This window comes from Dasypus novemcinctus, chromosome 1 (assembly GCF_030445035.2).
Source record: "Dasypus novemcinctus isolate mDasNov1 chromosome 1, mDasNov1.1.hap2, whole genome shotgun sequence".
NCBI classification, from domain to species: domain Eukaryota; kingdom Metazoa; phylum Chordata; class Mammalia; order Cingulata; family Dasypodidae; genus Dasypus; species Dasypus novemcinctus.
The window spans coordinates 100,854,740-100,881,631 of record NC_080673.1 but is presented as its reverse complement, the minus strand read 5'-3'; the positions used below and the strand labels follow the sequence as shown (position 1 = coordinate 100,881,631).

The window sequence follows — 26,892 nt, the reverse complement described above, 5'->3', positions numbered from 1 at the left end:
CGATGTCTAGTAATTGTCCCTGCAGCACCACCCAGGACAACCCCAAGTCCTGAAAATGCCCCCACATCTCATCTCTTCCTCCTATTCCCTACCCCCAGCAGCCACCATGGCCACTTTCTCCATACCAATGCCACATTTTCTTTGATTACTAATCACAATAGTTCATGAATAGAACATCAGTAAGTCCACTCTAATCCATACTCTATTCCTCCATCCTGTGGACCTTGGATTGGTTGTGTCCACTCCACATCTATATCAAGAGGGAGCTTAGATTCCAGATGGATGCTGGATGCAATTCTCCTGCTTTTAGTTGCAAGCAGTCTTGGCTCCCTGGTGTGGTGGTAGACCTTCTTCACCTCCATGTTAGATGAGTGGGGTAAGTCCAATAAACCAGAGTGTAGGAGTTGCAAGTCTGTTGAGGCTCAGGGGCTGGCTATCACATAGTCAGTCCAGAGTTTCAGGTCCCCTGGGTATACATTAAATCCCAGCACCAACTACAGTTCCAGTAAAAGTAAAGAGACTTGCGGACAAAGATCACATCTAAGTCCAGCTCCATCGCACAGAAACACAAACTCCAAAGTAGAGCCAACTGAGATGGCACTGAACTCCTTCTGCCATGACCATAGAAACTGTGGGTCTCTGTAGCCCTCAGCAGAACCAATACCTGGACTTTATCTGTCTCTGGGACTCTGCTCACGTGTGCATAAGGGCAACCCCTCTGATAACCTCCTGGCTCTTTTTAGAGACTCATAGCCATATAAACTCATTTGTCCTTTCCATTTCCCCCTTTCCTTCAGGTCAAAAAGCATTTTTAACTCCTGGTATTATATGTAGACTGAGATATTCTGCTGGTCCGAGTTGACCCTTTTATTCAAGGTCATTTTCTAGTTACATCATCAGCTGGTACTTGGTAGTAATCCCTCGGCACCAGGGAGGCTCATCCCCATGAGTCATGTCCCACACTGCGGGGAAGGCAACATATTTACATGCTGAGTTTGGCTTCAAGACTGGCCACATTTGAGCAACATGGAGGCTCTCAGGAGGTAACTCTTGGGCACCCTGCAGCTCTAGACTTTGTTCTTATTCCAGGTGCACAGGCTCACAAGCATAGTCATTAGTATCAAGGGCTCATTGTTGGACCTTCCTTCTTTTTTGGTCTTTGCCGTTGCACTTGGGGGATTGTTGCTGTTCCTTTAGGGACTGTGATAGAGCTCCCCTGGCTAGGAACTAAACACTCCCTCAGTTGTTGTTTTTAATTTTAACCACTATGAAAATATCCAAACATTTTTATGTCCTCATCCCCTTTTGCAGCCAATCCCCTCTCTACCCTAACCTTGGACTTTTGTAACCACTGATGTGCTTTCTGCCATTCTTATTTTATAAGAAACTACCAAATTGTTTTCCAAAATGGCTGTACTATACTATTTTGTATTTCCACTAACAATATAAGATAATTCTATTTTCAATTTTCCCCATCCTCACCACTACTTGGTGTTGCTAGTCTTTTCTATTTTAGTTATTCTGGGGGATGTTGCAATAGTATCTCATTGTAGCTTTAATTTTCATTACCAGGTGATTATGTAAAACATTTTTTCATGTGCTTTTTGGCCATTTGTATGTCTTTTTTTGAAAAATGTCTCTTCAAATTATTTGCCCATTAGTTTTGTCTTCTTAATGTGTTCTAAGAATTCATTCTGTATTTTCAATACAGTAATTCATCAAGCATGTTTTACAAATAGTTTTTCCCAGTCTGTGGCTTGCCACTGCATTTTCTAAACATTGTCCTTTGAAGGACAAAATTTTTAATTTTGATGGCGATCCATTTATCAATTTTTTCCTTTTGTGGTTCATACACTTAACGTCGTACTTAAGAAGTCTTTCCTTAACTGAAGGCCAAAAAAGATTTTCACTATTTTTGATAAATCTATCCTTTTCCCATTGTATTTCTTCACCACCTTTGTCAAAATCAATTGATGTATGTGTGTGGGTCCATTTCCTCCTTCTTTCTTTCCATTGACCTAAATATCATCCTTTATGCAAATACCATACTGTCTGGATTGCTCCAGATTGACATGAAAGAGTGTAAGACCTCTAATTTTTTTTCTTCTTTTAAAAAATTATTTTTTCCCTCTCCTTAAGCCAGGCCAATATACCTGTGCATCTCAATTAATGAAGGGGCAGTTTTGCAAGCAATGATTAATGTGATTGCTTGAGGTCCCTCTTGTTCCATTCATGATTTTGCACAGGTTTTATTCCATTGCTACTCAGCTCCCATCTCTTGGATTTCTTTCCTTTTTAATTCAGTCCTTGTTATTATTATATGCCCTTTAAATGTGATTTTACTGGCCTTGACCATCCTTGTTTTACACAGGTCTTGACTTCCACTTATATTTTTTCTGCTTTTATTTCTGTCACCTTGACTAAGATATGCCATCATATGCTTTTATCCATGACCCCATAGCTGCTCACCATCTAAGCCTATCTTGCTCTTCTCGATCATCAGCAAAGTTTTAACAGCAATTTTTATGATTCCTCTAACAGTCTTTTTTTATGTTATCCATGACGCTCATTCTGTGTTTCAAAATAAGTTGATATTTCTGTGCATGCTTCTTTTAATATTTTTTCTTACAGAGCCATAATGATGGGTTCAGTAGCAGATAGATGCATGCCAACAAACTACTTTCTTTATCTATGGTTTCTTATTAGGGTTAAAGCTCAGACTGTTAACATTATTCAGATAAGCTTAGTATCACTCCAAACTTTCTGATATCATATTGTCTTCCAGAGAGCAGAGTGGGTTTCTCAGCTTAATGGAATCTCACTCACATACACGGAGAGTGATTAACTGCAGGTGTTTAATGATGCTAATTTAATGGTAATGAATTAATGGTAAGGCTGCAGATTCTGTTTGTAAAACAAAATTAACAGTAATCATATGATTTGGCTAATTGTACAATTGCCAAACTTGGTTTTAAAGTACCATATGAGTTCTTAATAATTTTCCATAGTCATATGAATTGTAAACATTTTCTGAAGAATCCGTTTCATACATACAGTCCTCTTTAATAGAAAATTGTCAACTTTTCAAATAATAATCAAGTGCAAAGCAGCTTTTCAATACGGGGTATTTTTACAAATGGATTTAGGGTGATAATTTTTACCTATTTCATATACTCAACACTCATGAGCTTTAACTAGGATGGTTGATTTCCCTTAGAAGACAGGATTGGTGAATTAAAAAGTGAGAGAAATTAAACTGATTTATAAAAATGCTATTTCCTTTCTGGAGACTGTTTAAGGAAACATATTTCAGGTGTTGTTAAGAAGTTTATTTACTTACTGCCAAAGGAAAAGTCATTGATTTTTTTCTTCTTATTTTCCACCACGAGCTAAAATGAATTGAGCTGCTTTTGCCTCATAACTTTCCCTACCACTGTCATGCTCATGTCCCAAACTGTCCATGTGCCTTTCAGTCAAATATTTACCTGAGGAACAGTATCTGTTAGTATCCTGGAGGCACAATGTCCATGGGGTAAACACATATATTATATAACAAATTGCTCTTTGCTTTTTAACAGCTTATGATACTTAGGTAGGATTTTGCTGGTGAACTATGTAGAATCCAAATGTTGAAAGGGAGGGTATTGTTTTGTTGTAAATTGAAAAAAAAAACTAATTCAATGAGCATATATTAAGGATCAGTTATGTATTAGATACATTATGACGTGAGCAATTTATGGTTTATGGCTTAGAAGGATTGAGAAGTAACTATAATATCATATGATGAATGATATCAGAAAATTCTGTAGAATTGACCATGAAAGAACGAGCAAATCCATTCTTGAAGATGTGGTGTGTCATAAAACAATAAGTAGATCAGTGTTTGAGTTGGTTCTTAGTGGGGCAAATGGAGATTGGGTGTGTTATACAAACTAAGAGCTAGTCTGAACATTCCTTAAAAGGAATATCATGGATGAAGGAATGGATGTATGACACTACAGTGGACACCCAGGGTACAACAAGTGTTCCAAGTGTGACTAGAACATAAGTTTAAGTTGAACAATGGCAGAGGTTGAAAAAGAAATGGTCAGTGGAAGCTTCCATGACTTAATAAAGAGTATGGATGCTACCCTCTCAAAGGTTGTACATAAATAGGACAACGGAAGAGAAATCCTGTGGTAGAATGGGAAATCATTTGTGAATTAAGTATATAGAAGGAGACTGAGAACAGAGAAGCCATTTAGGTATTATAATAGTCCAGGCAATAGTTAGTACAATGGATATAAATAGAAGGAGACAGAATTGAGAGATATTTCAGAGAAAAAATGACCAAAACATTTGTTATTATATGTAGACAGAGAAGAAAGGGAGGAAATAGAGAATAACCATGAAGATTAATTTAGTCAACCGTGTGTGAAGACACTGAATGAAACAAGAAGGTGGGAGAAAAGGCAAATTTTGAAGGGGGATACAATGAATTTGATGTTATATTTTAAAAATTGGAACATCCTGTTGGTATTCCCAATAGAGGTGTGCAGAGGCAGTTTAGTATTTTGATTTGGTTCAGGACATAGGTCTGGATTGGAGTTAAGATAATGTAGGGGAGAAATGAACCATGGGAACTGAAGGAAAATTCAGTTGGAGTACAGAGTGAAGTGATCCTGGAACAGAAAAAAAGACGGAATAAAGTAGATATGTTAGTTTGTAAAAATGTGTCAATATTGGTTCATTAATTGGGACAAATCTACCACGCTATCATAAAATGTTATTAATAGAGGTAAGTGGGTGCAGGGTATATGAAAACTCATTGTCCATCGTTGCAACTTTTCTGAAATCTAAATCTTTTCTAAAATAAAACGTTTATTTATAAAAGAATCCAAAAATGATTACAATTATGGGAAGTGTAAATATAAGGGACAAGGGAAGGAAGATGAAATTGCGAAAGGAAGAAACAGCACAAGATTTTTAGATCTAGAAGAGAACAGTGTCGCTTTCAAAGAAAGAACACGTTTTAAATGCTATTAGAGAGATTAAAAAGGTTAATAGAGGATTGCTAAACAAAAATCCTACTAAAAATAGGAACAGTGTTCAATCCTAAGAACTGGTTTGCTTAGCTGAACTCATAATCATGGAAGACCCTTTCATTGGAAGGCAGCTATGGTTTCAAGGACGTAAGTAAGTCATAGTTGATTTTTCTTGAGATTAAGGGCCCCTAAGCAAAATCTTTAGCAAGACCTCCCTTTATTCTCTTGTTACATGGAAATGGAATAAATCTTCACTACAGAAGAGGCATGTCATTTTACATTCTCTTTACTATGATATTCCCAACCATCTGCAAAACTGGGGCTATTTCGTTAGAGCGAGGCTTGCCTGTATTTGATAATATCTATCAATAAAAGTTAATCCTCATCCTTTACATTCACCAGCATTTCCCATTTCCCTCCATTTCTGTGATCAAGGAATATGGTATCTCATTTTATTTCTTTATAAATCCTCTTTCCCATTAAATGTTTAAATTCAAGTTTAGACTGGGAACACATTCTCCTTTTAGGGAAGAAAAAACAAAACAAAACAAAACACTGTTACTTACCTGGGTCTATCTTCCAGCACATTCGATACAAACCCACCAGAACAAATACTGAGAGTGTTATTGCAATCAATGCAATAACCACAGGCAATATAATACCTAAAAAAAGTTAGACGCATTGTCAATTAGAACAACTATTGAATTTCACAATAGATAGTTCACCAATAGAGCAAAATCATATATGCCTACATTTTCTTTTAAACATTATTCTATTAAAATATTTTATTTTTGGCAAAGTAGATTTATCTGATTCATGGGTTTTGCTCTTGTTGTCATTTCTGATGTATCCACTTGATGTCAGTCTTGTAGCCTTTCTGAAACAAAATTCCAAGCCTAAGGGAGACAGTTCCTTCCCCTCTCTGGAGACCAGAGTCGTGAAGAGGTGAAGGATTAGAAAGGCAGAAGATGTTCTTTAGACCCATGGTTAGAGCTAAAGTCATAGATTTTTTCATTAGTGCTTTATAATAAAGTTGCTGAAAAAAATTATATAGCTCATACCAAGACTGCTCTAATTAAAATGCTGGTTTTCCAAAAACCTTACAAATATATTTCCATAATACTATCTTTAAACTAGAAAAGGCATACACTAACATAAGTGGATATCATAATGGACTTGATTTTTAAAAATGGACAGCATAGCTCAAGAGAGATGTTCATATGTGTGTACGTGGGTGTGTGCCTGTGCGTGTGTGCACATGTGTATTTATGCGTGCCTGTGTGCTTGGGGGAGTGGTTATTGCTCCATTAACTTAGGGAGAATTTTTCCTTCTTTTATGAAAAAGATGATTTTTGCTTTTTTTAGCAACTGCCTTCTTTTCTAACAGTCATTTGCCATAATAAAAAGACTGTGATGTCCAGGCAAAAAGGCTGTCATAGGGGTATAAGCAGAGATAACAGAGTTATGGTAGAAGTTATTGTCACTACTTAGGCATTCTGCTTGCTTATGTGCTCTTCATTTGTTTATCAGGGGGGTTAGAATAGTTATCCAATTCATTTTAGTGTGTTTTATACCCCTGTCACACTGAAATATTTTTTTAAGTAAGCTTTGCTAGGTTTATGATAGACCTTGTGTGAGACCTACTGAATTAAATGTCATGGGATTACTATCATTACTGCCTCCCCAAATGAAGATGTCATGAATAAGCAGGTCAATAATTTCTGTGCTGACGTATTTAATGGAATTTCTTTACCTAAACCTAAGATCATCTTTTAAGATACCCATGTCATATATATTCACCTTATTTGTAATTTCTAGGGAAATTATAAAATATTCTATAGTCAACTTTAGCATACATATACATGTTATGTGACATAGTTGTACTAGCTAAGATAGACATTTTAAAAAAGGCTATTTTCAAAAGTGAACAATTCATTTATATGTGGATCTATTCCATGTATTTTGATTTATCTGAGACTAGTTCATCAATTCACCTTTGGCCCTTGGTAGTAATTGCTTAGCACTAAAGTAAGAAAAAAACCCCAAAGGGATGCTCATTAAGATTGGCTTCATTTGCAGGAAATTCTCTTACTGTTAGGAAAGTTTTGTAATTGGATTGTAGGTCCAGTAACACTGAAAAAAGGCTATCCATGCTTTAATCCGTTCCCTTATAGGCACATTAAAATATTCTGCATATTTATTGCCAGAATTGAAGATAGGTCTGTTACTCACTGGAATAAGAGGGGTTGGTTGAAGAAGAGCTTGTGTTTTTTCCATTCTCAGTGCCTATTATTTTAAGAAAGGAAAAGTAAATTACATTTGGTTAATATGTGACACTCCTTACATGCCATCTCCCCCCATTTAAGTAAGCCTCTGTAATTTATGGTTATGATGTTTCAAGTGAAAAAAATTCGATCTCATCCTGAAAAAGCTGTTTCTTTAAAATCAAGTTTGGCTGTTTTCTTGGTGAGGAGGAGTTGAGTAAAGCAAGTTTCCACTCTTTGACAAGGAAGTCATACCTTGAGACTGCAAGGTGCTTTCTGACATTGATATCGAGGGTAACATTGACATACTGGTTTTAGAAGTTGAGGCATCTGACTGTATAGTAACTGTAGGAAAAGCACAAATTCAGAGTCAGACTATGTTATTAACTCTTCATACTGAATTTCTTTGCAGATTCAAACAGTTTGTTTTTCTGAAGATCTGTGGGAGCTGTCTATCATTGAACAATAGGATGAATGATAATGCTAACACTAAACCATAAGGTCATCTCTTCCTCCTGGAAAAATTATTAAATTTAGAATCACAAAACTTTGGGTTAAGTATTGTATCATCAAGAACTGGCCAAGAAAACGCAAGTAAGTATGTTATCATAGGCTATAATCTACTGCACAAGTTTCTTGTGGGATATAAATAGCCTAGTCTACGCAAAAGCATTATTCAAATTTCAGATATTACACATTTTGTGATGGTTTTTTTCCATTATACTTCAGATTGTATAGTGTTTTTTAATGGTTGAAGAGAAAAATTTGAAAATGAGACTTTGGTTAGGAGGTTGGGGGAAAAGCAAAGAAGATTCCTTTGTTTTTATCACTAAATCTCAGCAGTTATTTAAATTAGGGTGCTTTATTTAGAGTAACTGATGTTTGGCTGTATTTCTACCATGGTCCATGCTCTTTTCTTCCAGGGAAAATGTTAATTATAAATTTATTTTAAGCTTTTTAATTTTTGCTTATTCAATATTTGCTATCTTCAATCAGAACTGAAACAAAAGTATAAATAAAATTATATTAATCAAAACCCTCATATCTCAATAAGTTGAAAGGCAATATAAGTAACTAAATGTTTTTATATGTTTGTAGTAGTTATTCCTGTGAAGTTGGGATAAAATGTATTTTTTGTTTAGAAAATTAAAAATACACATTTAATTTTATTTATTTCTTTTTGGTATTACGTGCTCTATTTTTATCCTACCAGATTGCCTTGTCTCTCCACTGACTTGCAAGTTCCTGGAGTTCAGAGACCATAATTCTCACCATACCCTACATGGAGCTCTAGCTACACTGCATGTGCACTGAAATATAGCTGACTGCTTGGCTGAATTAAGAGACATCTCTGATGATTATAGCTGCCTTAGAAATATTAAGGCCATATATAATTGGCCAAATAAATTGACATTGCCTTGGCTCTTTCCTTCTTTGCTACCCACAGGCTGGCACACACGGCATGCTCATGTATTTTTGACATCAGTGGGGTAAGAAAAATGTTTACAGGCTGTACGGTTCCTGCCATCCAATAGCTCTATGGGAGGAATAAAGGAAAATGTCAGCTAGTGCATAATCAGGAAGAAAAAGGAATATTAAATGAAAAAGTAGGGAAGAGCTTAAACCTTGGTTGTTTTTCCAGAGTCAAGTGCTTTAGTTAGGATGATGCTCTCTTGGTTGTGTTGCCAGAGAGTAAGATGACTGGTTCAATAATCCACAGTATTAATCCACCTGAGGATGAATCTCAATTAATCCTCCTGGAGAAAGTTAATCTTAAGGGTTAACTTTCAAGATTCCACAGCCTACCTTATTACCACCTCATGGACAGGCTAAGTGTCAGCCTCAAGACTGGTATAACTATTTGATTCAGATAAAGTTCTGAGCTTTCCTACTTAAAATATGTTGATTATCTAATGGCCAACTGTTATTACTAATGGTCTATAGGTAATCAGTAGAATAATCTGATTTAAAAAAGAAACCTCATCCTTTGGCATGATCATATTGTCAAAAGTATTATATTGGCAGAATTCATAAATTGTGAGGTTGATATTTTTCTTTCTTTGGGTAAGGTTTAGGGATCCATGAGGTGTTCGGAGCTGATCTCTGTGAGTTTTGTGAGGATTTGGTTATCCTAAGTTACTTCCAAAATAGCAATGGCAGAGAAGGTATAAGAGCTGTATAGTGGAGTATTTGAGAGTATGATTCCAAAGCCAGAATGCATGTGTTCACATTTGAATCTAGCACTTACTGGCTGTAGATCTTAGGTAAGTCATCTAACCTTTTTGTGCCTGAGTTTCCACATCTACAAACGGGGATTATAATAGTTCTACATCATAATGGTGTGAAAATTAAATGACTTAATAAATTTAAAATGCCTATAAGTGTGCTTGATACTAAGAGCATTACCTATGATGATGATGATGCTTAGGTTCCCAAGAGTTGAACCTTCCAATCAAAGACAATCTATCTAATTAAAAAAATATTCTAAGTGCAAAAATATATAGTCTTTTCAGTCATTTCTGTCTTCAGATGCTTCTTTGCTCTGCTCAGAAGCCGAAGACCCTGTAATAAATTGTGCCCTGACACGGCACGGACAGCATTTGATGATGTTCTTGAATCCTGGCTTTTGGTGATTGTAATGACTATTGAATTGCGAATATGCTGTGTCTGATTTAAATTCAGTTTTCAAACTTCTGAGAACTTGGAACAAGATGTTTGAGGCAGAGACCCTAAGGATTAACCCTACTGTAATTATATGCATCTAAATTTATCCCATTGATTATATCTCCGGCTGTTGCTAGAAACCAATTCTTTGATAATTCTTTGGGAGATTGAACGACAGCAGCCCTTATTGATGGAAATGCTCCAGGGCACCTGCGATGGCCGTGAGAACAAGCCTAAATGACTCTCTCTACGGGCAGCAGAATTGACCAAGGTCTCAGCTGCACTATGAAATTCACTGTTGTTTGTCCTGTGCCAGGTCTCCCCACTGTCTGTTCCCAGTCGATGACTGAGCCAGCAGGGATATTAAGGTAAGCCTGTTCCTGGAAAACACAGACTCTTCAGAGGATAGAATTTGATTGGGAGACTCTCTGATGGTCTTCTTGAGCTTTCCTTAGATTGCATGGCAGTCTAGGATGCTTCCACCCAACATTCCTTCCCGGTCCCCTCTCCATGCCAGAGTTCATTGCAGTCTGACAGCTTTTCCCGCCTCTCCAGCTGCTCTCTTCATTTTCTTTCACAGGCATTTTCCCTAATAAAATCCTTGTACCTTCAACTGCATCTTTTTTTTTTTTTTTTTTGCAATGAATCTCTAATACCTTTATTTTTTGTTTGTTTTTTTGTCTTTATTTTTTTTTAACTGCATCTTGAACTCTGCTTCTCTGAGTATTCAGTCAAAAACAGTTGCCACTGACATCTGTTTGAAAGATCACTTATACTGGAGGCAAAAATGGAGCCTTAAAAATTTTAAACTGGAATCAGAAGAGTAGGGCACCATTTCTTACAAGAGACATCTGGTTGTTTCTTACCTCTCCCTTCTTTGAGTGAAAGGACCTAAGTCTTGCTGTGGGGAACCATTTCTTTCCTACTTCGTGTGGTTATATGAGATGCTCCTTCTTACTCCACCTTAAGTTCCTAAGGGATATTCTAGGACCAAAGTTCTCTTCTGGGAATTTGAGTGGAGTAATTCAAGGAGAGAAAATTGTTGAAGCTGAGTTATTCCAGAATGGAACTCTGAAAGGACTGTCTATTAATCTACTGGCTTGGATCCTTGTTTAGACTGTGAGTTTCCCAGTGTACTTTTAATTAAAAAGCATATATATACTTGGCTTAGGTTAAACAAAGTTGGGTTCTGTTGTTGCAACCAAATAATCTTGAGTATTATATGTAACTGTAATTTTTGTCTTTTGGCTAATGAGGATGGCAGTTTGGGACTCTAGCCCTTCTCTACCAGGGTTTGGTGGCACCTCTGGTTGAGAGTATGGCCATGCTTTCAAACAGAATCAAGTCTGAGTCACATATCTGCAGGTTACTTTGTATGTTTGTATATATATATGCATATAAATGCATATATATTTACTTATATGTATATATCTATCACTTATATCTGTGTGCATATATAAGTTTGTATGTGTGCATATTTTTATATATGTATTTATTGACCTTTATAAGTTTTGCCTTACTCATCAGTAAAATGGGACTGAAAAAAGAATGTATCTCAAAAATCATTGCAAAGTTTAAAAGAGAACATATGCAAAATGCTCAACACAAAGCAAGCTCTCAAAGTTAGCTATTTACTTATTTGTTCATTTTTTTATTCTAGTAATATTTGTTGAGGATATACTGTAAGTCAGATCTTGTACTAGGCATTAGAATTTAAGAATTATTAGTCAATATCTTTTGTGTTCTGGGAGAAAATAGTTTATCAAACTGAAGAATTACAAACATAGTCATCGTCTCATGTTGCTTGAAGCTCTCTAAACTTTGGTTGGAATGGTGAATAATTTTTATTTTGAGTGCCAACCATACTCAATTGGAAATGAGTTGTATGCTGTGCTCTGAAGGATTATGAAGCCATAACTGAGAAAATGAGACATGATCTGTTTTCAGAGGCCGTTCTGGGCACAGAAGGAGTTGAGTGGCAGCATCATGATATGCATTTGCCAATCCTGACTTTTTCAAACTTTTTATTTTATATGTGACAAAACTGAGGCCCAGAAAGGTTTAAAAGACTTTGTCAAGCTCTCATAGTTATTTAGTGTGTAAGATATAACTAGTACCCTGATCTCCTGACAGCTTTTCTGGGGTCCTTTCTATTATATACGTTACCCCTCTTTACTGTGAACAAGCACACAGGAGTTTATCCCTCTGAAGTCATTAGTAAAACCTTTGTCTACCTACACAGTATGATTTCAACTACAGTACTAAGTTCCCCCATGCCTGCTTCAATGTCTCCAAACATCCTCTCCTCCATTCCAGTACCGACTAAAGTCTCACTATTAGATTAGTCTCTTGGATTGCACAAGTATACTAGGTAGCGCTCTCTAAGAAAGTATCTGTTGAAATGAAAACATAATGCCTATAATTATGGTAATTCTTTATTCAGAATTTCTAGAACATTATCAATTTCAATTGTTCTGTTAGCTCATACGTCAGATTATATATCCAAATTGGGTTTTGAAAGTATGGTAAAAATTCCTTGAGATATTTCATGCTAACCAAGTATTAACATATAAACACACATACTGCACAGATGTAAGCTGAATTCATCATGTTATTAATTTAAAATTTGAAAATTAGAAAGAATGAATTGAGAGGAAGTTCTATGAGATACAGAGATAATAATAGGCAATATGGGTAGGAAGCAGTAGAGAATAAAACATTCTAGTGGGAGGAAGAAAATAAAACTACTTTATTTTTGTTTCCTTTATTTTGCTTACTATTCTTTTTGCTATATAAGCATTTAATATGTGCCTGAAGGACTAAACTCAAATGAATTGAATGGCCATTCATTCTTTTCTATTATTTATAAATAATTTGAATGGTTCTTTAATTGTAATTTGATGAGTTAGTGTCCCATTTTAAGAATTTGTCAGCCTTTCACACAATAAATTATTCCCTCATCCTTAACACATTTTCTTTAAACAGCTTCCACTAAGGCATCCTCTATTGGTTTTTCTCCTAGTTCATGGCTTATTCTTCACAGTCTCCCATTTGATTTCTCTTCTTCTCTCTTATCTCTTAATCTTGGAGTGCTCCAGGGCTCAGTCCTTGAGCCTTGTTTCTACTTACACTCATTTCTTTGGTGATTTCATCCAACTTCAAGGTATAACTCTGACATCAATGCAAATGATTCCCAAAATTATACTTCTATGCCATACTTCTTTCCTAATTTCTAGATTAATAACTCCCTCCACCTGCTCAGCAATAATAAATATTTAAAACTCAACATGTCCAAATGGTAACATTTATTTTTTACCTGCAGCCTTCCTCTTCTCACTGATAATAACCATTCACTCTATCTGCTCAGACCAAAGATCTCAAATCAATTTTGACTAATCTTTTTCTAAACCATAAGGAATATATATTAGCTCTGTATCCAGATAAAATCTAGAATTTGCACAGTTCGTGCTACATACACTTTCAATACCCTGGTCCAAACTCCCATCATCTCTCTTCTCAATAGCTTGCAAAAAGAACCTTTGCTTCAACTGATGGTCTCTGCTGGGCTCTCGGGGTGATAATTTTAAAACAGTAATAAGATCACATCACTCTTCTGTTCAAAATCCCCATTGATTCTCCATCACACTCAGAAAAAAAAAGGCTAAATCTTTGTAATAGCTCACAAAAACCTGAGTAATCCACCTGGTAAATTCTTTGACTCTACCCTGTCCACTTACTCGGTGCTATTTCTTGAACTCAGCAAGCATGGCCCAAATTACAGCCCTTGCCTGAGTTCTAATTCTGCTAGAATGCTCTATTCCGAGATATTGGGTGACTCAGTTTCATCAACTTCATTTAAATATTTTCAGGGAGGTCTACTTTGACCACTTTATTCTATACTGCAAATTTATCCCCATATCTCCAGCATTCATATGCCTCCCTCTTACCCTGTTCTATGTTTTTTTGACTAACACTTATCACCTAATTTACTGTATAATTTCCTTATGTTTTATGTTTATTGGTTAGAGTTTGTCTCCTCTACCAAAACATTAACATTCTTGAGGCAAAGGATCTTTACCTATTTTGCTCACTGATGTTTCCTAACTGCTAGAATAGTGTCTGGAAATAGGGCCTATAAATTTTGGTTGAATAGTAAACAAACTTTTTTGGCAGCCGTAGTAGCTGCTAGTAAAGGCAAAGTGAATCTATAAGATAATTGTTTATCTTACTATAAGGACAGGTATATATTTAAAAAATTATTTGTATTGTGATTTTTTTTCATTTTATTTAACAATTACAACAGAAGCAGACAGACCTACTCTGGATCCAATGTTGCATTTAAGAACTTACATTCTTTTAGGGCAGGTAAGAAGCATAACCCAAGTTGAAAGATGTAAAACGAGGTAAAAAAACAAAGCAAAGCAATATGTCAGGGTCATAATAAAAAAATATATATATATTGTTTTCAATTGAATTTTACTTATAAGATGGCTCTTAAAAATGATTTAAGGATTTAAACAATGACATATGTCATAAGGTTAATAAAATAGAAATAGGAAATCAGAACAAAACAAAAAGAAAAAAATCAGTGAAATGGTAGTAGAGTAAGGAGCTCCTAGAGTCAGCTTCTGCTATAGGACAGTTAGTAAACACCCAGAGCTATCTGGAGCTAGCTGAAGCACCTGTTTGGGGGCTCCAGGAGGCCAGAAGAGCATCCTGCAACATACTTGAAGGAATGGAGGGAGGAGACTGCCCATCTGCAGAGAACATTTCTAAGTAGAGCGTTCCACGCCATGGAGGCACAAGCTGCCTCAGGAGCTGTTCCATGGCTGGAATTGAAAGCTCCACTTCCCAAAAATGGGGGTGGAGGAGACAGTTGGGCACCAATTTCAGCTACTGATGAGTGAATTCAGCAGGCTAAAGTATAATTCTAAGAACAGCCTAAGTTTGAGCATGTCCAAGTCAGAAAGAGGCTGGGAACTGCCGTCTTAACTCTGTGCCTGGCACGAGGCAAAGTGGGACAGACTGAAAATCCCAGTGCTGGTGGGGACTGGCTTCTTTCCACCCAGATCAGATTGCAGCTCCAGCCTAGGCCCCAGTCCCACCTCCAGCGGGGAGGAAGCTGTGGGGACCTGCAGCAGCCTATCCAGGAAATTACCAGCCAAGCCACAGAGGCCAGTGATTGTCTAACTCTGGCAGCTAGACATCCCAAGAGCTATTCTGTGTCTGGAATTTGAAGCTCCATTTCCCAAAAACAGGGGAGGAGAAGATGGTTGGTTGCTGATTTTGGCTACTGATTGATAAACTAGGATGGCTAAGATATAACTCTGGGAACAGCTGGGGTGTGAATCAGCCCAAGTTGGACAGAGGCTATTGCTACACTTTTAACTCTGCTCCCAGCCTGAGGGGAAGCCAGGCCAACTGAAAATCACAGTGACCACAGGAACTGGTTTCTTTCACCAAGAATGGCCTGCAGCCCTAACCTAGGCTTCAGCCCCACCTCTGGCATGGAGGAGGCTGGCAGGCCCTGCACCAGCCTATCCAGGTAACTGCAGGTACTTTTGCCTGGCACAGGCAGAAAATTGGAAGTTTACTGGGGCAACTGCGGTCATCTTAGACCTGCACTACATATATTGCTGCCCACATCTGCAGCTCCATTCCTGCCCCAGGTAGGGGAAAAAGGGCACGAAGCTTTATCAGTCTCTCTGGGAAACTACTGTCTAGGCCTGCATGACTTGGATTATTCTACACAGCTGTGACTCTGTCCCTAGCCCTGGTAAAGGAGAAAGTTGAAAGAAGCTTAATTAGTCCCTGGCAAAATTAGGGAAGCTTGAGTCTCCACAGCTTACAGCACCAACTAAATGCTGCACAACCAGCAAGGGAGGAAAGGCAGGAAGCCCTAAACTAAAGAGAAAAACTCTACCCATAATAAATAATCTAGTAAGCCAGATGTCAAGACACCAACAAAAAATTACAATCTTGTTCCTTTAACTGGGCTATGGCCAGTTAAAGAAAAGCCTACAGATGACATAAATGAGTTGAGACAACTAATCATAGATGTTCAAACAAATCTTAATAAATTCAATGAAATGGCTAAAGAGATTAAGGTTATTAAGAAGACACTGGATGAGCACAAGGAAGAATTTGAAAGCATTCATAGAAAAATAGCAGGTATTATGGGAATGAAAGGTACAATCAATGAAATTTAAAAAAAACACTGGAACCATATAATAGCAGATTTGAGGAGGCTGAAGAAAGGACTGGTGACCTTGAAGAAAAGGCCTCTGAAAATGAACATACAAAAGAAGAGTTTAAGAAAAGAATGGAAAAAAATTGAACAAGGTCTCAGGGAACTAAATTGACAGCAAAAGGCATGCAAACATACATGCCATGGGTGTCCCAGAAGGAGAAGGGAAAGGTGGCAGAAAGAATATTTGAAGAAATAATGGTAGAAAATTTCAGAACCCTACAGAAGGACATAGATATCCATATCCAAGAAACAATGTACTCTGATCTGAAAAAATCCAAATAGACCAACTCTGAGACACATACTCATCAGAATGTCAAATGCCAAAGATAAAGAGAGAATTCTGAGAACAGCAAGAGAAAAGCAATGCATAACTTATAAGGGATACTCAATAAGATTAAATGCTGATTTCTCACCAGAAACCATGGAGGCAAGGAGAGAGTGGTCTGATATATTTAAAATACTACAAGAGAAAAACTTCCACCCAAGAATCTTAAATCCAGCAAGACTGTCTTTCAAAAATGAGGACAAGATTAGAATATTCACAGATAAACAGAAACTGAGAAAATTTCTAAGCAAGAGACCAGATTTTCAAGAACTACTAAAGGGCATGCTAGAATCTTTAAAGAAAAGACGGGAGAGAGAGGCCTGGAAGAGATTCTAGAAATGAAGATTTTATCAATAAAAGTAACTAAAAGTGTCAAAAGTGGTGAAAATAAAATATGACAAATAAAACTCAAATAGTCAGAAATAAATTTCACCAATGGTGTAAAGCACTTGCATTCAGAAAACTGCAACTCAATTTTAAAAGAAATTTTTTAAAAAAGCCTAAATAACTGGAAGAATATTCCATGCTCATGGATTGGAAGACTAAATATCATGATGTCAATTCTACTTAAACTGATGTACAAATTCAAGGCAATCCCAATAAAAATTCACCAACATTAAAGAAAAATTGAAAATATGATTATCAAATTTATTTGGAAGTGTAAGGGGTCCTGAATAGCCAAAAACATCATAAAAAGGAAAAGCGAACCCTTATCTCCAAACTTTAAATCTTATTACCTAGTTATACTGATAAAAACAGCATGATACTGGCCTAAAGTCAGACACATAGAACAATGGAACCAAATTTATGGTTCAGAAACAGACCCTCACATGTATGTTCAAATGATTTTTGACTAGCCTGTCCAACCCACACAGCTCGGGCAGAACAACGCATTCAACAAATGGTGCTGAAAGAATTGGACATCCATAGCTGAAAGAAGGAAAGAGGACCCCTATCTCACACCTTATCCAAAAATTAACTCACAATGGATCAAAAACCTAAAAATAACAGGAAGAACCATAAAACTTCTAGAAGAAATTGTAGGAAAATATCTTCAAGACCTGGTGGTAGGTGGTGGATTCTTAAAGGAGATAAGAGGAGGACTGAGACTACTATTTAATATATGTGGAAGTTTTGATTAGCTTTACTGTAAAAGTGTGGAAATGTGTAGAGTGGATGGTAACAAATAGTGAGTAGCAGCTAGTTTATAAATGGGGATGTGACTGAAAAGGTATATAAATGCCAAATGATAGAATGCTAGAGAATAATCTAGGAACTGAATAGCACAGTAAACCAAGAGGTGTATGAGAATTGTGGTTGATGGTACAAATGCAAGAGTGTCCTTTGTGAGCTAGAGCAAATGTACATCACTACTGCAGGGTGTTGAAATTGTGGAGAAGCATGGGAAAAACACAGCTGGAGTGACCAATGGACTGTGGTTAGTAGTAATGAAATAATATTCTTGCATCTATGTGAAAGATGTAATGTGTTAATAATGAGGCTGTATGGAAAATATGAGACATATGTGAATTATGGGCACTGTAACAATCAGATGATATTATCTTACCTGTAGCAAATGTTCCACTGAAGTGTGGTAAGTTGATAGAGAGGTATTGTTTGGGAGTTCTGCACATGTGCATGATTGTTTTGTAAGTTTACAACTTCTGTCATAAAAAATATATTTAAAAAATAATGGTAGGGTGGGTTGGGGGAAAAACACACCAAATGTAAGATAAGGACTATGATTAGTAGTAAGATTTTGACAATATTATTTCATAATTTGTAACAAATGTCTTATGACAATGCAAGTTGTTGGTGGAGGGTTGATGTATGGGACCCCTGTATGTTGTTATGCATGTTTGATTTGTAAGTTCACAACTTTTACTATACACTTAATTGTTTATGTATGTTCATATATAAATGATATAAAGATAATAATAACAGGGTTGGTTGGGGGCAATATACTTTGGTTAGTAGTAATATTTTAACAATGCTCTTTAATCATTAGTTAAAAAGGTTTAACAACAATGCAAGTTATTGGTGTTAGGGGGGAGTTATGAGAGTCCTGTATTATGTTATATATGTTTGTTTTGTAAGTTCACAACTATTATTGTATACTTACTATTTATATATGTTTATGTAGGAGTGATATACTTCAATAAATTAATTTTTTAAAAAAAGAAGAAAGAGGCCCCTTCTAGGAGTTAATACCAAGTATTAATCGGTTGGTTGAGTTGGCCATAAGAACTTACTCTGACATTCTGATAGTCATGGAAATGAAAACATGCTACTGTTGGCTTTTATTATTAGAGAAGATGACAGTCTTTTATATAAGTGCTGCATGAGTGGTTCAGGAAGTAAATGCTGTGAGTATAGTTGGTATAATACTGTATTTGGGAAAGGAATATGCTAAATTATACCCGAAGTTTCTTCAGGCCTTAAGGTTTTAGATTCTTGTCAAGGTGGTTTTGTCATATGTACTCTGTCCTTTTATGCACAGTGGTACTCCTTGGTTATTTAATGGGCATACTATCAAAAGGAATATTTTTTTGTTTTCCCGTGATGAAATTTAATTTATTCTCCCATGTACCTTATCTTTCTGACCAGGAGCTACATGTCTAGTAATGCAAGGAATGTTTTATCTCAAATTTCCTTAACTTTGCTTTGGCCATCAATGGGATTAATTTGAGGTAATAACATTCTCAAACTCCAATAATAACTATGAGTGGAGATTCACCTATTTTAGGTAACTTTGTGGGAATATACATTGATGAAGGAGGATACATTCTTCTGTTGTGATTTGAATAGTTTTTAAAAACTATTACTGTCCAGAAGTTTATGTACAATATACAAAGAAGGAATAAGGCACTGTGCTAATTCACTTTAATCTTAAAGAAAACATTTTAATTCTGTTTTTTAAAGACTAGAGGATATCAAGACTCAGAGAGATAGATAACATGCTCAACAGTAAGTGGAAGAGCTCAGATGTAAACCAACAATGACTCAAAATTCCATTTCCTCTCATTACGCCATGTAACCAACAGATTTTAAATGAGCTTCGTTTATCTTGCTTGGTTATGGCACCATTATTAAGGCACTCAGTAAAATTTTTTCTCAACATTTTAGAATGTTCTTACCACTCCCAACGTAAGTACATCGTCTCATTTCAAATTCAGATTGAGTAATGTGACCAGAACTTACTATGAAACTTTTCAATATATAAGTAGCTCTGTGTTGTATGCCACCTAAGAATGTAAATGCAAATAATTCAAAATATGGACAGGGAAATATTGAAAAGGATTTTATTGTCAAACCCTTATGGGTCACTAAGTGCCAGGCATTGTTCTAACAGCTCAGGGATTCTTAAGAATGGGTCTGTGAGCCTGAAGTTAGAGAAAAAAAAATATTTTTCTTGTGGGGACATATTGGTGTAGGTGTGATATATTTATTAAATACACAGTACAGTGTGGACTTAATAAGGGTTCCATGATTTTCACCTGATTGGTAAAGGGGTCTGTGGAACAAAAAAATGCCACATAGTAACTAGGCACAGAGCAAGGATTGGAATGCAATCTCTAAAGTTTAGGATGTTAACCATGACTCCATAGTGCCTAAGTTGCTGAATTTCAGTAGGAATGAGTTATAAGAATGCACCTCTTATTTTTGTCACATGAAATATAATCTATTTTCACTTTAGGCCCTAATCAAGAAAGAATTTTTCTTAACCTAATATAATAAAGGAAGCACTTTGCAAAGCTTATTGAAGGCACACACTGCCTTAGCAATACCATTCAAATTGTTTTGGTTCTAAAGTAAAGGCTGGGCAGGGCATGAGCTGAAGACTGAGTTTTATGACAGTTCAGTGTAGACCAGAATGGTACAAAAATGTGTATCATTGTACTTCTCAGAAACTCAGTAGATCCCTAAACTGGTCTTGAAACTTTTTTTGCCATGCCTGGAATTTGTACTATTATCTAATTGGAAAAGAACTGGAAATTTATGTCAGAACTCCACCACACATACATTGATATATTTCTCATTCCATAGGTGAATTCCTTTATTCTCACCTAATATTTAAGCATCACAAAATACCATGTTAAAAATTTTCTAGATTTTGCTTTGATATATGTATATTTCCAGCTTGAGCACATCCTAACTGAACAATAAATGTGAAGTTCTTGAATTCAAAGTTAAAAATTCAAATAAGCAACTACCTCAGATAGAACAATTCATGTTTCATTTTATGACTTCCTAGAGGTGAGCAACCAAATCCCCGGGTATTCCGTAGGGCCTGAAGCACCATGAATCTGCTCAGACAGTACAGGGCAGCCTTCTTTCCAAAGGACAGTAGTCAGGTTTGGTGGGACTTGTAAAGTCTGCTCTGGCTTCTGCTTTTCAACAAATTTAATGTCTACAGTGCAACTGAAGTTCTGAAACAGTTTAGGAAGCAAAGAAGGTGAGTGCCATGAAATCTTTCACAAGTTGTGCTGATTGTTATGGGAGTGATGTATTTCCCAGAAAATTTCCGGCAAATAGTTTATTCATTTCCCATTATATCCAAGCACATTTGGTTGACTTTTCCTCAGGGCTGATGGACCTTATCAAAAAAACCAAAAGACTCCTTTTCAGAACAAGTTATTAGTTCTGCCTGTGTTTGGAAAGATGATAAGGCTAAAGAAAGTGATTTCCATTATTGCTTAAAATTGTCCTAATGGCCACATAATGTCTGCATATTTCCCAAGGGAATAAAGAGCCCTTTATTACTTTTTAGTGGGTGCTTCCATTTCCTTATCATATCTGAACACAGAGTTAGAAAAACGGGTAGGCAGGAAAATCTATCATGAACCCTTTCTTAAACTGCTTTCCTCTATCCCAGCAAAAGGGAAAAACAGAAATCTCTCTTTCTTCTGACACTTTACACCTGCATAACTACATGAGTTATTGCCGCCATTTATAATGATGTCTAATCTCCCTTGGTAACCTTAATGGCAGGCTCCATGCATCGGTCATGGCTCTTAACTAGCGTTACACATAATGGGTCCATAAAGAATACTTATTGAATGCCCTGGCCCATGGTAGTTGGTTGATAAACCACTCTATATTTAGGAAGCGATCATATTGAATTTGAGGACTTACCAGATAAAAGGACAGACACAGAGGAAAAGGGAACCAGCATATTTGATTCTGCAATGTGAGAGAGAGGACTGCAGGAAAATAGAAGTCCCTGGAGGCTCAAAGAGGTTGCGTCCACAGAGAAGCGCAGGGCGGACTTGGCCCAGTGGTTAGGGTGTCCGTCTACCACATGGGAGGTCCACCGTTCAAACCCGGCCTCCTTGACCCGTGTGGAGCTGGCCCATGCGCAGTGTTGATGTGCGCAAGGAGTGCCGTGCCATGCGGGGGTGTCCCTACATAGGGGAGCCTCACGCGCAAGGAGTGCGCCCAGTGAGGAGAGCCACCCAGTGCGAAAGAAAGTGCAGCCTGTCTAGGAATGGTGCCACCCACATGGAGAGCTGACACAACACGATGACACAACAAAAAGAAACACAGATTCCTGTGTCGCTGACGACAACAGAAACGGACAAAGAAGACGCAGAAAAGAACACAAAGAAGCACAGGAGGAGATGATGAGTCCTGAGGGAAAGGCTGAGACCTTGGTAGAGATCAGCAGTCATCTAGTTTCACCAAGTGGCAACAAGGCCAGGATCAACAGCAGTTGACTTTGGTGAGAAAGTATCTCTGCTGCCTTGATCTGGACATTTCATGGCCTTGGAACTATAAGCTTTTACCCCCAAATAAATCCCCACTATAAAAGCCAACAAATTTCTGGTAATTTGCACTAGCAGCCCTTTGGCAAACTGAAACAAATCTGTTAATAATGTTGCTAATTTGTGGGTTTTTTGGAGTGATTTTGGATTTATTATGCAGCTACAGAATATTTCTGAATTTTTATTATAGAGAAATGAGATTGACCTTTATTTTGGTTTGTGGAATGCCTTTTCTTTCTAATCATGATTCAAAAAGATTTGGCCTATTATTTGTTTTAGGAGAGCTAGTTTACATAACTGAAAATTAAAATATTCTAAATGAGCTTTACATTCCTTTGAAAAATCAATTATTTTTATTTTTATAGGTGGCGTTTTGTAAATATGAGTATTTTAAGCAAAAGAGTTACAAGGAGCTGACAATTTTGGCAGCTGCTCAAATCTTTTTCATCTTTATTTCTCCTTGATAACCCATCCACGAAGCAGAGGGGAAGGACTTCTCTTCACACAATGTGAATCATCAACCAATGCAATTCTGCAGCCTCCTCCTAGATGCCCTGTTTTATTTTGTTTTCTGAGTGCTTGCTCATTTCTAGACTATGCAGATGGAAGTATGAATAAAAGAATACAGTAGTGAGGTAAAATAAAGCCAGGGATTAATGAAGTTAAATAATGTTTCTGTTGCTGGAGACATACTATGTAGCAGAAAAACTTAATTAAAACTTAAAAGCATAATAATTTCATTTCTGAACTTCTTGAACACACAGGTGGATGGTAGATAAGATGGTTACTTAGGACATAGGCTGGGAAAATGGTGCTAGAATCATTCATAATTTTTATCATTTTCCTTCAAGTTACATGAGCCTCCTGGTTTATTTCCCACTTTTCTTATTTTACCTAGGTGAGCAGAATCGAGAATCTGAGAGTTGTCATATATACAAGTGCCAGGTAGGATGTAGGAAGATTAAAATTTATCATTTCAAAACAACAGGAAGAGTCAATGTTAACATTTTCCCCTGACCAATGCTCTTTTTCAATTCTTATTGTTCCATCTTCTAAGATTCATCCAGTTTAGAGCTAAGGGATGGTAAAACATGACCTCTTCTTGAACTGATGACATTTTAGTTTGTTAATTGAAGTTTATCATATTATCTTTGTAGATGCCAAGACCAGGGTTTATTAGAAAGTACAGAGAAGACAGCTCTCAGGCATGCTATACATGTGGGGAGAGGGGATCCTGATTGCAGAAATAGGCCAAGAGCAGTGGGGTTCTGTGCAGAAGACAAATCCCACAGTCTTTCTAATTCACCAGGGCCTTGGACATTCACTTTAGACACAGAGTACTAAAATGGGCAGGTCCTTGGCTCTTCTGATGGTCTGCAATTTTTTCCAAGATGTCCCAAAGATTTTTGTAGTCATATAATGTTGTTTTTTTAACCCTGTACTATTGCACCCTGCCCTCAAACTGACTGGTATACTTTGCCTCATTTATGCTTTGTTTTAACCCACGGATATACCCAGAGAAAAGAAAATTAATTTACGTACCTGGTCTTTCTGTTGTTTTTATTGAACTTGGATTCTCAGCTTTAGAGAAAAGAAAGAAAAAAAATAAATCATTACCATTAAATTAACATTAAATGCTCTTTAATTCAGGTGGCATATGGATATAGATCTGGTTCAATTTTCCTCAGATTATGAAATCATGAGACTTCATGACTAGAAGAAACTTTAGAATGGGGATTGGCAAACTCGTTTCTTAAAGAGACAAAGAGTTAACATTGTAGACTTTGGGGTCACAGGTCTCTGTACAACTACTCAAATCTTTCACTGTGGTGTGACAGTAGCCATGGATAATAACTAAACGAGTGGGTGTGACTGTGTTCCAATAAAATTTTATATATATAAAAAAAAACAGGCGTTAGGCTGGATTTGGTCCAAAGGCTGCAGTTTGCCAAATCCTCTTTTAGTGCACTGGGCACAGCCTCGCATCTTGAATACCCCTAGATAATAAGGAGGGCAACAAATTCTCTGACAGGTGCTTAACAGTGTAAATGGGGCTGCTATGCGTCATATTCCTACTACTACATGTTGCATCTCCTAAACTGAAGAAACTGCAGGAAGTATCAGACAGATATTTTGGAAACCTAGAACATTCCTTTAAGGTAAATATAGTTTTAAGAGATTTTTGGAAAGGAAAATCACTTGAGAGAATTATAAACAAAGACTACTTTAACAACTTTGAATATATGCACCATGAATGAAATTTGCCACATGAAAAAACCAGAAAATGATTTTGGAACAGGTGGAAGAGCAGTAATGACATTTTAACAAGATACACATGCATCCTTTGTATCTCTCTCCACTTGACTTTCTATGAGGCATCTCAAATTTAATATGTCTGAAAAAGAACTCTTGAGTGGCATCCTCAAACCTGCTTCTTCCCAACCTTCTTGGATCAATTAATGGTACCATTATCTTCTAGTTGCGCAAACTTAAAAATACATGTTCTTTCTTGAATCTCCCCTTCTTCTCACCCCCATCAGTTCTACCTTCAAAATATATTACAAATCCGAGTATGCCTCACCACCTAATTGTCTACAAGCCATCTGGCACTCCTATCTCTCCCCCCACTATCTATAATAGCTACCTAGAATTATCTTTATTAATTTAAACTTGACTGCTCCTTGGTCTCCTTATTCCAATCTTACCATGGCTGGAAAGTCTTACAGCACTAGACCTGTTATTTGCTCCTATAATTCTGCTCCCTGTTCTCTACTTCTTTGCCACATCAAATGCACAGTGTTCATCCTGCCAACAGCTTCTCGGCTTGCTGTTCCCACGACCTCAGTGCTCTTCTTTCAGGTCCATGCTGGCTTCCTCCTACTTTTCACAACTCTGCTCAGATGTCATCACTGAGACAAGCCTTCCCCAACCACCTCACCTAAGGTTGTCTCTCCATGACCTTTCACACTAACCCATTGCCCCACTGTTCAACAGCACTGTTTTTTGTTTTTGTTTTTTAACTATGGAACATTTCTTTCTTTTAAATTTGTTTACTGTCTGCTGGAATATAACTCAATGAGGACAGAGATTTCTTTTCTTACTCAGAGCTGTGATTCCAGTACCTACAAATAAGACACGGCAATAGGACCCCAATAAAAACATATGGGGTGAATGAATGATGATAGAAAAAAAGAGATGAATTCTACCTACCTGAATTTAATGTTGAAAGGAAAATGAATACTTTATTATAAAATTGCTGGCTGGATAATGCAACTCCAACAATTAGTACTATATATTATTTGCTGATGTCTACGAGGGAACTATTCTTTTCCCCGTATTGCAGATCTGCAAATATTAGCTCAGAGACGTAAAATTATTTTCTCAAGTGGAGCCAAGATTATAATACAAGTCTGTTGGTTCTAAAAGCCACCTCTTTTCACTAAAAGAGAATTTTCCTTCCACTAAATTGACCCAAAGGGAAAACATATGTAATTAATCCCTACTATTGATAACAAATTAAAATACTTTTAAGCATTGCATAGTGCTGTATTTAGAAGATTCAGTTGAAATATTTATCAGCTTCTAAAGGCTTAGAATACAAAGAAAACAAAAATCCTCTTTCCTCCTGTTATTAAGTATTAAATCAGATTTGATATGAGAATGAATAAAATTTAAGTTCCTATCAGACAGAATCTTCTGATTATTCTTTATTTTCATGTTTCTTTTTCAGTCTTCAAAAATGCATAATAACTTTGGGAGGCATAAAACATAAAAGAAAAAAAAATCCTATGCCTTAAACCTACCTGAATCTTCAAACATAACCTGTAACAATTCAAAAATCCTTGTTAAGTCTCCTAAGAGGTCCAGACTATATGTAATGAATGAATAAATAACATACAAGAAAAGTTATGATTAAGTCCCAAATAAGCAGCATAGACAAATGGTCAATAGTAATTTCTAAGAGAAATATTGAGGCTGGGGCAATCAGATAAATTAATGTTTTCCAAATTGTGAGGCACATAGCATTATATAAGAGATTGTATAAGGTGGTACTGGAAAGTGATATTAAATAAGAATGAAACAATGAGAAGGTTATTCCCTATCCAGTTTTCTTTCATTTTATCTGGTTATTTCAATGGGAAAATTTCAAATTGTCAATTTGATGTAAATATGTTGTTAATACCTATCAAACACTTATATTGATATATCTTTAAATAAGAATAAGCCAGCCTCAAGCCCAGAGCCTCTGACAAACAAGGAAATCTAGTTAAAATTTAATCTTATTTTGTTTACATCATATTGGTTTTTATAGTTACTAAGTGAAACTGGCTTTTCATTTATGGTAGTTTCCTTTCAAAACAAAAGTAAGAAGAAAAGTAGACCAATTAAAAGAAAACTACTAAATAAGTAACGGTACAGTTAGTACATCTATCTGGCAATACTTAGGAAGTTTGGGAAATACTGAGGTAAATTTTGTAGAAGCCCTTGAAAGATATGGATAATTTGAATAGGTATTGGGAGGAAGAAATAAGGGTTGTACAGATGAGGGGAGCAAGATGAAAAAAAAAACCACACAGTCAAGAAAAAATTTGTCAGGGTG

At 36.5% G+C, this 26,892-nt stretch overlaps 1 protein-coding gene and 2 long non-coding RNA genes across 5 annotated transcripts in view; 2 read left to right on the top strand and 1 right to left on the bottom strand.

Moving 5' to 3' along the window:
- LOC111764985 (uncharacterized) overlaps positions 1–8,338 on the top strand; it is a 219,129-nt gene extending 210,791 nt beyond the window's left edge. The window contains exon 3 of the long non-coding RNA XR_011648917.1: positions 7,701–8,338. This is a non-coding gene — a long non-coding RNA (uncharacterized lncRNA). The remainder of the gene's footprint in view (positions 1–7,700) is intronic.
- Positions 1–26,892, bottom strand: part of EMCN (endomucin) — a 239,097-nt gene that overhangs the window by 134,333 nt on the left and 77,872 nt on the right. For all 3 annotated transcript variants that reach the window (XM_004461949.4, XM_058294943.2, XM_058294944.2), the window contains exons 5-8: positions 23,835–23,873; positions 7,544–7,633; positions 7,257–7,310; positions 5,591–5,686 (exon numbers count right to left, since the gene is read on the bottom strand). In XM_004461949.4, the coding sequence (XP_004462006.2) occupies positions 5,591–5,686; positions 7,257–7,310; positions 7,544–7,633; positions 23,835–23,873 (279 nt within the window). The remainder of the gene's footprint in view (positions 1–5,590; positions 5,687–7,256; positions 7,311–7,543; positions 7,634–23,834; positions 23,874–26,892) is intronic.
- The window catches only part of LOC111764986 (uncharacterized), a 65,468-nt gene continuing 47,072 nt past the window's right edge, over positions 8,497–26,892 (top strand). Inside the window, exon 1 of the long non-coding RNA XR_009185380.2 lies at positions 8,497–10,320. This is a non-coding gene — a long non-coding RNA (uncharacterized lncRNA). The remainder of the gene's footprint in view (positions 10,321–26,892) is intronic.